At 45.7% G+C, this 17,768-nt stretch overlaps 1 protein-coding gene and 1 long non-coding RNA gene across 4 annotated transcripts in view; one reads left to right on the top strand and one right to left on the bottom strand.

Annotated features, from left to right (window-relative positions):
- Window positions 1-9,312, top strand: part of LOC137544530 (uncharacterized) — a 28,656-nt gene extending 19,344 nt beyond the window's left edge. For both annotated transcript variants that reach the window (XR_011025900.1, XR_011025899.1), the window contains exons 3-4: window positions 6,302-6,458; window positions 9,106-9,312. This is a non-coding gene — a long non-coding RNA (uncharacterized lncRNA). The remainder of the gene's footprint in view (window positions 1-6,301; window positions 6,459-9,105) is intronic.
- Window positions 9,313-11,534: 2,222 nt separating this feature from the next.
- GPR143 (G protein-coupled receptor 143) overlaps window positions 11,535-17,768 on the bottom strand; it is a 70,774-nt gene continuing 64,540 nt past the window's right edge. For both annotated transcript variants that reach the window (XM_068269902.1, XM_068269904.1), the window contains exon 9: window positions 11,535-11,872. In XM_068269902.1, the coding sequence (XP_068126003.1) occupies window positions 11,757-11,872 (116 nt within the window). In that variant the 3' untranslated portion in view covers window positions 11,535-11,756. The remainder of the gene's footprint in view (window positions 11,873-17,768) is intronic.

Below are 17,768 nucleotides of genomic sequence, written 5' to 3'. Positions count from 1 at the left end.
GACAATTGTAGCTGTCGCTAGCACACGGGAGCGTGTGCGCGACAGTTCGGCGACAGCTCGTCGCCAAGTCCCTCTGCATCCACACGGCAGCAGAGGGATTAGCGATGCGGCGGAAGCTGTCGCCGAGGTTCCTCCCCCCCGCCGGAAGCTCCGTGTGCTGTGTGTGGGTAGCTGTCGCTAGCCCGCATACACATGCGGGGCTAGCGACAGTTCCGGCGAGGTTGCGGCGACGGCTGTAGCCGGCGATTGAACATGTCAATCGCCTGGCGACAGCTCCGACGGCGATGGTTCGGGGCGCGCGCGTCATACACACGGGCGAACTGTCGCCGCAACACGCGCGTGCCACGCGGTTGCGGCGACGGCCGTCCCCCGTGAGTATGGACCTTTAGTTTCTCTATGACATCCATATTCACTGGGGTTTTCTCCATGTTTTACACAATGGGTATCATTCATGAAGGAGCTGTCGGTAAGGAGAATCAATGCGGGAAAACACCGCTGCCGGTATTTTAGACTTCTGGGTGGGCATTCATAAAAATGTATCCAGGTGCGATAGTAGTGCGGAGATTCCCCGAACTAGGCTGGTGGTAGGCAGGCGGTAGGCAGGCGGAGACACAGGAAGCAGCCGAGTTGATACATTTCTCCGTGTTCCGCTCTACTGCAGCTGCCTGGGAGGTCTGTGTCTCCATTAACTTTACATTAGTATCGTCACATGAGAGGGAGCGGTACCCATCCACATACCGCTTGCGTAATACTTTATGAATTACTATTTTGTTACATTTGTTCCGATGATCACCGCACAAGGCGGTGATTTATCACTCTGCTCGGTAGTGTCAGTTTTTCATGCGGAAAGAGGCTTTATGAATGCCGAACTTGCTGAGTGTTTGGTAAAGTCAGCTGTTTTAAGCATTTCCGCATGCGTAAATGCTTTATGAATGATAGCCTATGTGTGTTGATTAGGCACTGCTATGGGCCACTGCATTCGAAGCTGATTGCAGGAGCTCAGTGATTACACTGCCCTCATAGTCTGTGTCAGGCCCAGATTTACCTCACAGGAGCCTATAGGCACAAATGTCCTGGCACCTCAGAGTTCACCCTCCATGAACCTATAAACACCCACCAAACTCCAGCACAAGTGTCCTGGCTGACCCAGCTGTCACTTCGCCCTTACTTCCCTTGCCCCTCATAGGTAGCTACAGGTGCCCCTTAGCAGGGGTCGAGTGGTGCGTGGAAGCGGGTGAACGGCGTCCACTCTCTGGAAATAGTAAGTTCACCCTGCCATGTTCAGAGGGGAGCAGCGCAGTGGAAGCAGAGCTGGGAGCAGCGGTGGAGAAGGGGGGCCATCTCCCCCCCCCTTCCCTCACCTTAGGGTGCTCTCCTTCCCTCGCTCTCCCCTCCTGAAGTAATGTGCGGGCAGCCGGCAGCGGGCGGGACTTACCTCTCCTCGTTCCGGCGCCGGATCTGCGTGCCGCTACTCTGGTCTGGACCAGACCAGACTTGCGGCACGCAGATCCGGTGTTCCGACGACGAGGAGAGGTAAGTCCCGCCCGCTGCCGGCTGCCCGCACGTTACTTCGGGAGGGGAGAGCAAGGGAAGGAGAGCACCCTAAGGTAAGGGGGGGAGATGGCCCCCCTTCTCCACCGCTGCTCCCAGCTCTCCTTCCACTGCGCTGCTCCCCTCCTGCTGGGGGACACCTGACTACCTATTCTGGGGACATATACCCCCTGACTACATATACTGGGACATATACCCCTGGCTACATATACTTTGCACATATACCCCTGATTACATATATACTGGGCACATATACCCCCTGACTACATATACTGGGCACATATACCCCCTGACTACATATACTGGGCACATATACCCCTGGCTACATATACTGGGCACATATACCCCTGGCTACATATATACTGGGCACATATACCCCTGGCTACATATATACTGGGCACATATACCCCTGGCTACATATACTGGGCACATATACCCCTGGCTACATATATACTGGGCACATATACCCCCTGACTACATATACTGGGCACATATACCCCCTGCCTACATATACTAGGCACATATACCCCCTGACTACATATACTGGGCACATATACCCCTGGCTACATATATACTGGGCACATATACCCCCTGACTACATATACTGGGCACATATACCCCTGGCTACATATACTGGGCACATATACCCCTGGCTACATATATACTGGGCACATATACCCCCTGACTACATATACTGGGCACATATACCCCCTGACTACATATACTGGGCACATATACCCCTGGCTACATATACTGGGCACATATACCCCTGGCTACATATACTGGGCACATATACCCCTGGCTACATATACTGGGCACGTATACCCCTGGCTACATATACTGGGGACATATACCCCCTGAATACATATACTCGGCACATATACCCCTGGCTACATATACTGGGCACATATACCCCTGGCTACATATACTGGGCACAAATACCCCTGGCTACATATACTGGGCACGTATACCCCTGGCTACATATACTGGGGACATATACCCTACCCCTGGCTACATATACTGGGCACGTATACCCCTGGCTACATATACTGGGGACATATACCCTACCCCTGGCTACATATACTGGGCACGTATACCCCTGGCTACATATACTGGGGACATATACCCTACCCCTGACTACATATACTGGGCACATATACCCCTGGCTACATCTACTGGGCACATATACCCCTGCCTACATATACTGGGGACATATACCCCTGGCTATATATACTGGGCACATATACCCCTGCCTACATATACTGGGGACATATCCCACTGGCTACATATACTGGGCACATATACCTCTGGCTACATATACTGGGGACTACTATACTCATGGCTACTTATACTGGGGACACCTATAGACCTGGCTACCTATGCTGGGGGTACCTATTTTGGGGGAACTGCTGTCAGATTATCTGCATTTTTGTGGAACCGCTGTTTTGTATTTTTGGGAACAGCTGCCAGATTATGTGTATGTTAGGGGAGCGGCTGCTGCCAGATTACGCGTATTTTGGGGAACTGCTGCCAGGTTGTGTATGTTTGGGGGATCACTGCTGCCAGATTATATGTATTTTGGGTGTTACGTGTATTTTGGGTGATCCTCTGCCAGGTTTCGCGTATTTTGGGGAACTGCTTCCAAATTATGTGTATGTTGGGGGGAACTGCTGCTGCCACATTGTCTATTTTGGGGTAACCACTGCCATATTATCTGTAATTTGGAGGAACTTCTACCAGTTTATGTGTCTTTTTGGTGAAATGCTGTCAGATTTCGTCTATTTTGGGGGGGATACACTATGGCAGAGCTCAAACTTCCCTGGCAGACCTTTTACATCACTGCTAAGGTCATGTATGTTTGGCCCCACCCATGACCACGCCCACAGTATGCTTGACCACGTCCACACACCTCTTTTCCCAGGACTAGACCCCTGCCCCTTATTATTAGGTAGCCAGAGGTACCCTCAATATTAAGTAGCTAGAGGTGCCCCCCAATTAGGTAGCTAGAGGAACCTTAGTATTAAGTAGCTAGAGGTGCTCCTGACTGAAGGGAGATCTCGTCAGTGGAATGCAGAGGGCAGGGTGAGTAACCTTTCATTTACACTCTCATCAGTATACAGCATAGGGAAGGAGGGAGGCACTAAGGGAAGGGAGAGAGCCACCTTTCCACTTTCCATCATCAGTGCCTACAGTGCCTAATGGTAAACCCGGCCCTGATCTGTGTGGAGTGGACATGCCTACTATAGTAAAGTCATTTTAAATGGTAGGATTTTAAACATTGTGACGCACGTGGAAAAGAGGTGCCCAGTGATTTGTTAAACTATTGGAGATATTTAGAATATCAAGAATGTTACCAAAATTCTGCTATCTGCTTCCATAGCCTTTGTCTCTAACTGTTCCCTATCTTCAACTATCACTAAGCTTTTCACCTACCTATTAACACTCACCTTCTCCCTACCTATGCCTAGCTTACGCCTCCCACCTAAAATATTGATTTTGAATATCGGTAGTAGTATAATGACCGTCAAGCTTTTATATCCATGGAAGTTTACACCTCAGTAACTTTTATTATATATGGCCTTACAGTTACATAAATATAGGATGTGAATTATATCAATTGGTATACTGTATATTAGAACTGTTGTTTATTTCAGGTGGTTCAAAAACTATCGTTTATAATGATAGCATACGAATGAAATTCTGGAAAAGGGCAGCCACCGTCGTCCTTATCGTTCTGACCACAATCCTTCTATTAACCACCCCCCCCCCCACCACCACCACCACCACCTACGCCAAACACTAACCTCCCCCCACATATGCCAAAGACTTACCTTCAACCCACCTACACCTTACACTAACCTAGCCCCTACCTAGACCTAACACTAACCCCGCACCTATGCCTAACACTAACATTAAATAGCGCTGTGCCACAGTGAACCCAGGGCTCAACTACATAATAGACAAACCCCAGGTGCTCAATTCCACACACCCTCTGCTGCCACTGCCAGTATCTGGAGTTCAGCTACATAATAGCCAACCTGGGTCCCCGATTTCTTACACCTGCTGCTGCCTCTTCCGGAATTTGGAGTTCGGCTACATGATAGCAGTGCCCTGGTGCTCAAGAAACCCAGAGCCGCAAGACTACCTGAACCTTTACTGTAATTATTCTTGCTCTTTTTGTTAATACCCTTCTTATCTCTTTGTCTGATGATTTGTACTGAAAGTGCAATCTTGCTTGTTAAAACTTTTCTATGACAAAAATCTCAATAAAAATATTGAAACAGAAGAAACCCCGAGCCCCACTTCTCTATTCTTGCTGATACCTCCGCTGGTATCCAGAGTTTGGCTACATGATAGCCGAACTCAAGGTGCCACTTAATGAACCCCACTGCTGCCTTCGTCGGTATCTGGTGCTTTTCAGATCACAAGCGCTTAGAAAAGCGCTTCAATTAAGGACTAACATGAGACCTGCAATGTTAATTAATACCACCCAGCTTAATGCGTGACTTAAAAAAGGAACTTTATCAAACTAGTGATAGATAAGGCAAGATAGTGATAGGAGGAAAAAAAAATGTGTAAAATAGTCGAACCTTGACGCCACCATAGCCACAAGTTACATTGTGGTCTATTGCGCCATCTAATATACCAAAAAGGCTGTGACCCCAAATTACATGCTTCATGTTGGCCTGCTTCCTTAATGACAGTTTAGTTCTACTTTAACTACTTTAGGACCGAGCTGATTGAAATCTAGTTTTGGTGGTTACTTGGCTGGCAGGGAGTAGATTTCAATCAGCTGCCACTGCGCGCATCTGCCGTTTCCATCGCTTCCAATGATCTCGTTGCTTATTCCCTGCCGTCTCTCGCCACAGCTCACTGGCTCTGCCTTTCTCTATAACGGCAGGGCCCTGTGAGCCGATCAGGAGCCAATTTCATTGGCCCCTGACCCTGTCTATCAATGCAAGCTGCTCCCATTGGCTTACATTGATAGGCAGGGTCAGGAGCCAATGAAAGCGGCTCCTGACTGGCTCGCAGGAACTCTGCCATCATAGAGACAGCAGAGTTGGTGGCCCAGGTTCCTGCCGTGCGGTGGTGACGGCGATTGAGGCGGGTATGTCCAGCGATTTGTCGTTTTCTGTCGGGATTTTGCTGTTTCTGTACCAGCGGTCTCTGGTCCTTAAATTGTCTTAAATGTATCTGAGTTTTGCATAGGTCAATGAGATGTTAACGATATCAAGTTGATTCAAATGTGTTATTTCAATTTTATGGAGTAGCCAAGCAGGTCGGGGTGACCCAAAACCACAAGGAAAGTATAGGGGACTAAATACCTTCTGTTTAAGAAGGCAAACCACACTAAGCATTCAGTTTTATGCAAACGTATGCAGCTTGGAATGGACCAATCAAATGCAGTAGCTGATCGGTCCTGTTCCAAGCTGTACTAGTTTGCATACAATTTGCACCAACTCAAAAAGATTAGTATCTCATTGGCCATGTCTAGTTCAGATGCACTGAAGTCTGAACAATGCATGCAGAATTCCTTGCAAAACTTACACAGAAACAAAATTGCTTCAAGGCTTTTGAATTAATTAAAAATATTGATTTTGAATATCTGTAGTATATAATGACCGTCAAGCTTTTATATCCATGGAAGTTTACACCTCAGTAACTTTTATTATATATGGCCTTATAGTTACATAAATACAGGATGTGTATTATATCAATTGGTATATATTAGAACTGTTGTTTGTTTCAGGTGGTTCAAAAATGATCGTCTATAACGATAGAATACGAATGAAATTCTGGAAAAGGGCAGCCACCGTCGTCCTTATCATTCTGACCACAATTTTTCTATTAACTTGCTTTTTAAGCCTCACCTTTTGCTTCTGATTCTGACACTCCAACATCACTGTGTAAGTAGGATTTGTTTACTTAAATTTGTATTGGATAATTTACTTCTTGACTGCCACATGCAGACACTGAGGACTCTCTCGCACCACTGCTGGCCAAGATTCACAGTAAACATATTGTATCCATCCTTACCAGTGTAGTACTATGCAATTAAAAAAACGAAAATCTAAACAGAAAGCAGTTTGAATGTTGCACACAGCCCCATTAAGGTATATTGAATGAGACAATTTCATTGCATAGTCTGCACTAAGTAGTGGTGTACAGTCGTTGCTAAGCTGTCAACATACTTTAATAACCCATGTACATTTTTATTAGCCGCAAAGGAACTTGGGCATGAGCTGCCAATAGTTTGAATAACGGTAACATACTGTTACCAATATTAAGCTACAGTTGCAATGTTTTTTAAGAAATCAGCTTCTCAATGGTACCCTTCTCTAACCTCCCCCTACCCTTTCCTCTCAAACTCACCTTCCTTATGCTTAACTCTAACCTTACTATTGATACGCCTAACAGCAACCCTTATTCAGCGGCAGGGTGCAACTTTTTATTTTAGCAATCAGCTTCTCAATGGTACCCTTCTCTAACCTCCACCTACTCTTCCCTCTCACACTAACCCTCCTACACCTATGCCTAACATTAACATTACTACCGATTATGCCTAACAGCAACCCTCCTACCACTCCTGTCCTGAAGCTAGAGCTACTTACCATTGACTAAGCTGGGGGGCTTACTGATGCCTCTCAGCCCCTTGCTGAACACTTCACACTTACCGATAGCTCGCCACCACTCCCCAAACACTTCCTGAAGCCAGCGCCTCTTACCAATAGCTCTCCACTGCTTGCCAAACTTCACACCTTAAGACTTGCTGAAGACAGCACCACTTACTGTTCCCCTGAGTTGATTTCCAAGTACTTTCCAAAGCCAGCTTCGCTTGTCGAATCTCATGGAAGAATCAAACACCCCAGTGCACCATAACTGCCATTTACTATTACAGCCTGTACTGCTGAAAAGCCTGTCTAACGCCCTGGTGCCCAAAATCCCTTTTCCTAAATACCCTTTATTCATATATTTTCAGCAAGTATACTGTAATGATCTGCTCTGCTGTCTGCACAGGCAGACAGCTGTTTGACCATTCTTTAGGTCTGAATGCTGCAGGTCTCTGGAAAAGAGACCTGTCTTCGCTTTGCAAGTTTCAGAGTTGCTCTGCTGAGGAATTGCATACACTTGTCATGCAAATTGCGTAGCTGCTTTCTTTGATGGCTTGCAGTATAAATACCATTTTCTCCCAGAATCCCTTGCTGGTCATGATGGTTTGTTCCTGCTAAACTCTCCTGGAGTATCAGCCTTGCTTGTTTGCTAAATATTATCTTAGAGTAATTCCTAAGGACTGCACTAGGCATCCCTTCTAGTGCAGTCAGGTTATATTATCTGTATTGCCTTGTTCTGTCTCTCTGTCTTGATTGTCTTGTCACCAGCGGCGGTCGACAGGTAATCATTCTGTCTGTCTGGGAGTGTAGGCCAGAGCTGTGGTTGCTACTGGCTGCTCCATCTGTCTGGATTGCATTAGCCCTAGTGGTAGTGGCAGTGCTTCCTTCTGTATTCTGCCTTAGGGATGCTAACCAGAGCAGCGGTTGCTACTGGTAGCCCCATCTGTCTGTCTGTTTGGATCGCATCCGCTCTAGTGGTGGTTCCTTCTGTATTCTGCCTTAGGGGTGCTAGCCAGAGCAGCGGTTGCTACTGGTAGCCCCATCTGGCTGTCTTGTCTGGTGCGAATGCTTGCTGTAGGCTCGGTGAGGTAACCGTTTAGCAGGCGTTTGCGTTCTCTATTTCATGTTTGTGTTTCATTGGTTAGTTAGGCTGGCACGCTTATCACTGGGCGCCTAAAGCGCGGTGATCATGTCGTAAACGCGTTTGCTGTAGCGAATGAGTGCGGTGTTTGTGTTTAGCTAGCGTTTGTTATTTTCCTTGATGTTCTGATTGTTCTTGCTTGCTGTGCCTTTTGCTACTCTCGTGTTCTGTCCTGCTCGGTCTTGTGTCTGTTGGCAATTGCCACACTTGCGATTGCGTTCCCACTTAGTTTCCGTTGTTGTGTGTTCACCGCCGATGGTGGCGACTAGATTGGTGGACACACATACATTCTGTCTCTGTGCTCTTTCTCTACACTTGTGCTCTGTCTAGTTCGGTCTTGTGTCACTATTGGCAATCGCTACACTTGCGATTGCGTTCCCACTTCGTTTCCGTTGTTGTGTGTTCACCGTCGCTGGGTGGCGACTAGATTGGTGTACACACATACATTCTGTCTCTGTGTTCTCTCTCTTTAAGGGCGATCTTGCCCTGCATTGCTTAAACTCGTACAATTCCCATCTGGCATCTGTGGCCGTGCAGAGGCTGTGCTCGTCTGCACTCCACAGCTCCATCTGCTGGTGGGAATTGCCCTCTATTGGTGCATTGCACCCAAGCTCGGTTCTATCTAATTACACGCTTGTGGAGGATTTCCGCAGTGTCAGCGTGCATCCTGTGCGCTGACCACGTAAATAATTCCCCAATCGTTACATATACCAGCATAATAATGGAAGCTTAAGTCAAAGAGTTTATCATAAATGTTCAAATAGTAATTGCAAACTGACAGAGTGTCTTCGTTGTTTCTAGATTTTATCATATCAGACTCAAGATCCAGCAGCTGCATTTTAACAACCTTGACTGAGCGATGAATCACAACTAAATACAATTCTTCCTGTTTATTTCCATTTTCTGTGCCTTGGTATGGATTCTGCAATGCACATTAGTGCTCTGTAATATTTTTTTAATTTGTAAGCAAGACCAAATGTTCAAAAAATAAAAGTTTTATCAAAAACACGTTTCCTGTTTTGTTTTTTTAGCTAATAGCCAGAATAGCCAGTACAGGTGCATGCTTCTTGTGACTTTAACATTATTTTCTGCACTTAACATTAACTTATTTTCTGTGGTCATTTCAAATAATCCTTCTATAATGATCTGCTCAGCTGCCTGTGCAGGCAGGCAGCTTTTTGACCATTGTTTAGGTTTGCATGCTGAAGGACTCTGGAAAGAAGAGCTTCTGTCAGTTTTGCAGCTTGTGATTGCTGAGGAATTTGCATACGTTGTCATGCAAATTGCCTGGCCACATTCATTGGAGGCGTGTACTATAAGTACTATGTGTTTTCCACAATGCTTGGCTGGTCATAAGGATTCCTTCCTGTGAAACACTCCTGGAGTAGTGTCAGCCTTACTCTCTGTTTGAAGATCAGCTTAGAGTAATTCCTGGAAAACTGCACTAGGCAGGTTTCCTTAGTGCAGTTAGGATTGGTTATCTGTTTTGTTTGTTCTGTTGCGATTGTCCTGTCCCATCGGTGGTCGACAGGAAATCGTTCTGATCTCTGTTCTTGGAGTATAGCTGGTGCAGCGGTTGCTACCAGCTATCTCTTCTGATCTGTCTCACTTGGATTGCACTAGCATCTTGCGCTAGTGCCGTGGATCCTTCTGTTCTGCTACTCGGTCTGCCTGGATCACACTCGCCTAGCGCTAGTGGTGTGGATCCTTCTGTTCTGCTACTCTGTACCTGGATCGCACTAGCATCCTGCGCTAGTACTGTGGATCCTTCTGTTCTGTCTCCTTGGATCGCGCTAGCCACTTTCCGCTAGTGCTGTGGATCCTTCAGTTCTGCCTTCCTGGATCGCACTAGCATCCTGCGCTAGTGCTGTGGATCCTTCTGTTCTGCTACTCTGTCTGCCTGGATCGCACTCGCCTAGCGCTAGTGCTGTGGATCCTTCCGTTCTGCTACTCTGTACCTGGATCGCACTAGCATCCTGCGCTAGTACTGTGGATCCTTCTGTTCTGTCTTCCTGGATCGTACTAGCCACTTTCGCTAGTGCTGTGGATCCTATCTCTCGCTTGTCCCTGTTTTCGTGTGTCTGTCTTGTCTGCTACGAACACTTGCTGGAGGCTCGGTGAGGTAACCGTTAAGCAAGCGCTCGCGTCCTCTGTTACATGTTTGTCTGTCGATGGTTAGTTAGGCGTGCTTGTCTCTATTGTGCTTATCACGTGGAGACCGCGCATGAACGCGTGCACTGTTGCAAATGAGTGCGGTGTTCGCGTTCAGTTAGTGTTATTTTCCGTATCTCCTCATTGTATGATTTGCTGTGTCTTTGCTATCCTCGTATTCTGTTCTGATCTGCCTTGTGTCACTTTTGGCAATCGCCTTTCTTGCGGTTGCGTTTCTGTTTCGTATCTGCTGTTGTGTGTGCGCTGTCGCGGGGTGGCGACTAGATTGGCGCACACACATACAACCTGTCCCTTTGCTCGTTCTCATTCGCAATCGCTTCTCTTGCGATTGCGTTCTGCGCTTCGTACAATTCCTGTCTGGCATTTGTGGAGGTACAGAGGATTGGTTCCTCTGCACTCCTCAGCGCCATCTGCCGACAGGAATTTCCCTCTACGGGTGCTTAGCACCTTTTGCTGGGTTCCTGCAATTATACGCTTGTGGAGGATTTCCGCCGTATCAGCGCACGCGTTGTGCGCTGGTCACGGAGGAAGTTCCACAATCGTTACACCTTCTAAACAACTTCATCACACACACGTTAGAATTTGAGAGCACAGCTGGAGATGCTACACTCTGAGCCTACTAAACACAGCCCCCAGCCCCTAGGGACCAATCGGGTTATAGCACAAACCTCCAGTAATATGGTTGTGCGTAGACAGTTCACATGAGTTGAGCTATTGGCTATGGTAACGCGCATTAGTAATGCCATTGCCGTAACAACAAGAGTGTAACTCACAGTAACCTGCTGCCGGTAGTAGCAGTAAAATTTCCGTGCTCTGTCCATGCACAGCTACATTACCGCAGCTTTGTGTACCAATGTCTGCTATGATGTCCCAGGAAAATTCCAGATCAATGGTAAAGATATTCACTGGATAGCACTCTCTCCTTGCAGCGCTAGATTCCCTGGTTCAAACCTGGGGCAGGATTTTCTTTCATTCCTGAAGCTTACCTCAGTTCTTTTTAAATAAATGATTGGTAAACCAAAAGTCTATAGCCTCTCAGAGACAGAAAAGACTCGGGATGATGAAACATTTTTTTTTATTTTTCAACAAAAAACAAATGTTAAGCATTTGATACGACAGAACAACATTACAAACAACACACAACATTACAAACAACATATCACATTATGACACACTAACGCCACCTAGATCAGATCACCCTCCTTCCATGTTGGGCTATGGACCTTTGGATCACCTCACATTTATCAAAACAACTCATGATCTATAGCACAATTTAATCCTCATTTAATCAGCTTTTGTCTTTCGTAGTCTCTTGTGGACTCATCATCAGCCTCTATGTCATCTAAGTTTGGAAGTTCATTGGTTATGTTGATTTCAACAGTGCTAGCTTCAGAACCTAGCAAAACAAAAGAGAATGAACTCATATGCAGATTTTCTGTGTGAAGTTTACTAGTCATCTACTGTATGTCCACATGGTAGCTTCTACACTCTATGAACATTTAAACGCCACATTTAATATAGTAGGAATCTGTACCATACATTTTGCCACTCAATTTATTTTTAAAAGTCTTCTGATGAAAGCTGCATGCCTTATCTATGAGGACTGGCTGGAAGGGGGAAGTGAGTGCTGTCTTGTAGCAATGTGCACTACTACAACGTTCCATTTAATATTGTTTACTATGAACAATGCAATTAGTTCTTATACACAGCTAAAACATTTAAGCAGTTTAGCATATTTAATATAGATAAAATACTACTTAATTTGAAAATGCAGTAATTTTTCTAACTTTTTCAGAAATGCTACATTTTATAAATTTGATGAATACGTCTCAGGCTATGTACGACAGCAGACAAACTTATTCAGATAAAATTCTATGATTTTTATAAATAGATCCTTTAGGGAACTCTCACACATGGAGCTGTTCCGTCTGTTTTGACAGAACGCACCTAGGATGCGGTTAGAAAGGAAAAATGAAAGTCTATTGACTTTCATGTTATCGTTCACATTAGACAAAGTGTTCCATAGTGTTATGTAGTGTAATGCCTCTGGGAGCTTTTAATAGTGCGATGCAAACTTTTTCTGTCAGGTGAATGACAACTAGCACCGCTCATACGCGTCAAACTGAAACTTCTCGTCATCATGTCTTGCACGAAGTCGGGTTGGTGCATGAGTTAGCTAGTGGTAAAAGGCCCTTAATACATCCAATTTGTATGGTGGTGATAAAAGAAGTGACAGTCTTCAAAACAGTGCTAAAGTGCTTATAAATAACATAATTAGCAGTAGAGGTAGTGGGAGAAAAAGCACAGGAGGGAGCCCAATCTGGCGCAATACGTTAGTTGGTACGGAAATATTTAGTAAGTACAATAGATTTTCTACTCACAAGAGTAGGTTGCTGGGTGAGGCAACCACTCGTACTCGCCTGTGGGGAAGTATAGTCCCCACTCGGCCTTTGTTCCTGGTTGCTGCTCCAAAAAATCGATCTATAGGAGACTTTCCAATGTGGATCTTCCCCTAGGACTAGGGGTTTGGGTAAATTTGTGGAAAGGGTAGGAGGCGCCCGGTAGAACGTAATGGTATATTCACTCTATACGGTAGATACAGCATTCAATAAAAAAATGGTGTGATCCTACCTTCTAGATGTTCCCTTTCGGGAAGTATACAAACAGGATTTTATACTCTTGAAATTCAATTTATTTTGCACAAGACAACGCGTTTCACGGTCAAAACCACTTCCTCAGGTCAGTGACAATGCCTCAGTTCAGTTGCTGCTGAATATCCGGTAATGAGCAACACTGCTTAATTTTGACAATAATTATGTATAAATAAGTTAGTTAGTGTTTGCCCATTGTAAAATCTTTTCTCTCCCTGATTTACATTCTGATATTTATCACATGGCGACATTTCTATTACTGGCAGGTGATGTCCATGGAAGTAGCTGCTGCTTGCTTTTTTGGCAGTTGGAAACAGTTGTTATTTCCCACAATGCAACAAGGATCCCACAATGTGATGTCAGGACCATGGTCCTGACATCACACTGAGGGAGGGGTCTCACCACAATATCAGCCATATCGAGCCCCCTGATGATCCGTTTGAGAAAAGGAAAAGATTTCTCATGGCAAAGTGGGTATCAGCTACTGATTGGGATGAAGTTCAATCCTTGGTTACGGTTTCTCTTTAAAGCACTACCGTAATTTAAGCTTGTTTTTGTTACTTGATTTTTTTCATGTATAGCATAGTAAATTTGTATTACTTAATCGTGTACAAACTTTTTTGTATATTGCACATCAGTACCTATTGTGACAAATATATTAAAAGTATCTGGCTGACATGGTCCTGTAGCTCCTTGCTGCCAGAAGAGTGGAAGCTGCTTCCCCCGACACAGAGTAGATCCCCTGCCCACCCCCTCCCTCTGCTGAAACCGATTTAAAGTACCTAAATGTGTATCATTAATGTTGCCTGTGAAGATCATGTTTGATCCTGCAGATGGCACCCAGCGGTCTGTGTGAGAAGGAGGAGTTCACTCCACATAATATGGTTTTATCTGCCTCTGCCGAGTTTGGTGTAGCTCGTGTACAAAGCTTAAATCTCATTATCTTCCTGTCCATTTACTCCATGCCCAGTTTGTTATAAAGAACAAGTACAAGTTTCAGCGAAGAATCGCCAGGACAATCAGATAAATGTGATCAGAAATAAAATGTCACAATAAATTGATTAATTCACCATCAGCAAACTAATCTGTATTGCCTATCCATCACATCTGATTATAAAAACTCTTTTCCTGATCGACTAAATTGCCATTACCATTGGAATCATTCACAGTGGATTTGGGACATCAATAAGATCTATTTTCGGCCAATCCGGAATTTTTACTGAAAAGTGTATCATTAGTGGGCAATTTTAGAAGAGCAGTGTTTTCCTCTTTTTGACTCTACTCAGATTAAGAGATATATTCATACAAAATATAAACCCTCAGTTTGCCTTTTTAAGCCTAAAAAAATGTCATCCTATTTATAAAATTCAAGGATGCACAGTGTTGCATCTGGTTTCACCAACCTTTAGATGGGACTGTATATGGAACTATAGAACTACATACGAGCTTGGGACCATTTGCAGATGCAGGCCACTTATACTCAGAGCACTAACCATCAGTCAACCCCCAACTGCTGATCACAACCATTGCACATAGAATAAAAACTGCTGCTCTGCTTTTTATTCAGGGGCGGGGGGCAGTTTCATGTTAGGATCCCAGGTTGTTGCTTGAGAGATCACATAAGTCTGGCATCAGACAATCCCCACCTGTGCCGGATAACTGAGACCCTCCTGAATATTTTTCCATTTTTGCAATGCAATTGGTAGGTTAGGTCAAATGACACTTCCATTAGCATGTAGCTTGGACCAGCCAATTGAAGAACAATAGCTGGCATAGTGGTATCACTGGCTGCATTCAGTGGTATAGCAATAGGGAGTACAGAGATTGTGACTTGTGACCAAACCAGGACCCCTGGACTTGAGGGGTCCACATGAGGCTCTCCTCCAGTTGCTGCATTAGCTCTGCTGGTGCTGTAGTTGGAATAATCAACTCTGTTTGTGCATCGAATAGTGGTAATCATTTACAATCCATTCCTTTTCCTCTGCTTACTCCTCTTTCACGCTGTGGTGAACTGCATTATATGATTATTATACAAACAGTGCTAGAAAGGGAAAGCCAGTATACAATTATACTGGGGCCCATGGCTCTGTAGGTATGCCTAAGACTGCTGTGCTTTTCAGGGCTGTGCAAAGGATCCACAAGGGGGTTGCTAAAATTTTAAAAAGGGGTACCAATCAGTTGTGAAAAATGATGTATGAAATTCTCTATCCCCAGAAAGCAGTAGTAGGCAGTCCCCCCCTTTCCTTTATAGCAGTGTCAGGCAGATTTTGTGTCCCCTCTCAACCCCATATACTGTATACCAGTATTAGGCAACTTTTTTGCTCCACCCCCATAAATCAGAAGTGTTAGGTGCCTACAATTAGAGTGGGCACAGTGGAGCCTGATGTCATTCTTGATAAGCTCCCAGGCTTCTTGTCAGGCAAAGAGGAAGTGGTCGCCAATATGCACTGGGTGCTAAGCATCAGTATATGCAAAGTTGCAGTGGGTGCTAAGATGCTACGTTTGTGCTAAGTTGCAGTGGGTGTTGAGGAGCCAAAATACAGTCTGTGTCAAGTTGCAGTGGGCACCATGGTCTCATTTTTGATATGTTGTAGTGGATGCTAGATAGTATTGGGTGTTAATTTGCAGTGGGTGCTAAGCCGTATTGGGTTCTGACTGAGCAGCAGATGCGGTTGCTAAACAGTAGTGGGTGTCATATAAGTGCTAATTGGTACAGGGTGTCATATGAGTGCTGGGTACAGAGCAAGAGTGGGTACTGGGTGCATGTAGGTGCTGTTGATAACACATGAGTAGGTAGTGAGTGCCATGGGGGTTTGGTTGTGCACCATGGGTGGATACTGGATGTCAAATCGTGGTAGGGTACTGGGTGTGGTGCCATATGGGTGCTAGCATAGGTGGGTACTGGCTTCTGGGTGCCATATGGGAGCTAGTTGCTAGGTATGGGAAATATTAAACCCCATGTGGGGGCTGAGTAGAGGATACAGGGAAAACCTGGTGCCATGTGATTACTGGATGCGATGTAGGAGTGGGTGCTGGTTATGTGGTATTAGTCATTATGTGGGTGTTGATTGGAGGTACTCAGTGTCATGTGGGTTCTGGGTGCAGGTACTAGATGTCATGTTAGTGCTTGATGTGAGTACTGTGTGCCAAGTAAAGGCTGGGTGCAGATGAAATTACTAGGTGCCATGTGGGTGGTGGGTGCAGGTACTGCATGCCATATGCTAGCTGGGTGTGAGTACTAGGTGCATGTATTGGGTGCCATATGGGTGCAAATATTTCGTACCATGCCTGCACTGGGTGCTCACTATGGGTAGGCTTTGGGTATTATGTGGGTGCTGAGTGCAAGTATTCAGAACCTTGATGGTTCTGGGTGGGTGTACTGGCTATCATGTGGATGTTTGGTGCAGATAGTGGGTGCCATGTGGAGGCTGAGTGCAGGTATAAGCACTGGGTGCCATGTTGAGGATGGGTGCAGGTACTGGATATCATGTGGGTGCAGGTGTAAGTACTGGGTGCAGGTACTGGATATTGTGTGGGTGCAGGGGTAAGTACTGGGTGCCATGTCGAGATTGGGTGCAGGTTTGGATATCATGTGGGTGAAAGTACGGAGTGCCAGATGTGGGAGGAAACGTGCAAGTTCTGGGTAACATGTGAGAGCTTGCTATGAGGGGAGTAGAGATGGCTTGAACCTCCGATTTTCGGTTCGCAAACCCTTAAACCCGAACCTCCGCAAAAAGTTTGATTCGCGCGAACTTCCGCGAACCGCAATAGACTTCAATGGGGAGGCGAACTTCGAAAAGTAGAAACATTTATGCTGGCTACAAAAGTGTTGGAAAAGATGTTTCAAGGGGTCTAACATCTGAGTTTTTGCATGGGGGAGTGGGATACACGCCAAAAGTCCCGGGGAAGAATCTGGATTTGACGCACAGCAGCGTTTTAAGGGCAGAAATCACATTGCATGCTAAATTGGAGGCCTAAAGTGCTTTAAAACATCTTGCATGTGTATACATCAATCAGGGAGTGTAATTAGAGTACTGCTTCACACTGACAGACCAAACTCACTGTGTAATGCACCACACACAGCAGTTTGTGTAGTGACGGCCGTGCTGGACTGGTGCGCACCATGACGAGAGTGCAGGTGATGGCGGCTTTCCAGCCCATATGGTCGCCTGGCTGAGGTAGCTGAATGACAGAGCAGTGACTGTCAAGCTGATCGAATTTGGTCTGTTCACAATGAAGCAACGACCTTATTATCTTGGGTGTGCCCCCCTCCCCCGAGACACTCATATAGCCGGCGGTCATTACTTCATTATGATACGCAAGCCCCTTCACCATGGCAAGGTAATGATCACGAAGGGGAATTGGCACATGTACATTCCTTTTGTTTTGTTGTTGCAGCTGCAGTGCAGCCAGAAAAATTAGGCAGGCATGTACACGCACCAGAAAAATTAAGGCCAGGTAGTCTACTACCTGCCGGCCCAGGCGTTGGTGGAGGGCAGATCCGGAAGGGCTAAGGCGAGATGTTGGACTAAAGAATGTCCGCATGTCCGACATCACCATGAGATCGCTAGAGCTTGCCTGCGTGGACATGGGAGGAGGAGGATTACTGGCAGTGGCACCTTTATTCCATTGTGCTGTGAC

This window comes from Hyperolius riggenbachi, chromosome 2 (assembly GCF_040937935.1).
Source record: "Hyperolius riggenbachi isolate aHypRig1 chromosome 2, aHypRig1.pri, whole genome shotgun sequence".
NCBI classification, from domain to species: Eukaryota; Metazoa; Chordata; class Amphibia; order Anura; family Hyperoliidae; genus Hyperolius; species Hyperolius riggenbachi.
Note: the sequence above shows the minus strand (reverse complement) of the source record. Positions and strands in the feature narration are given on the sequence as shown.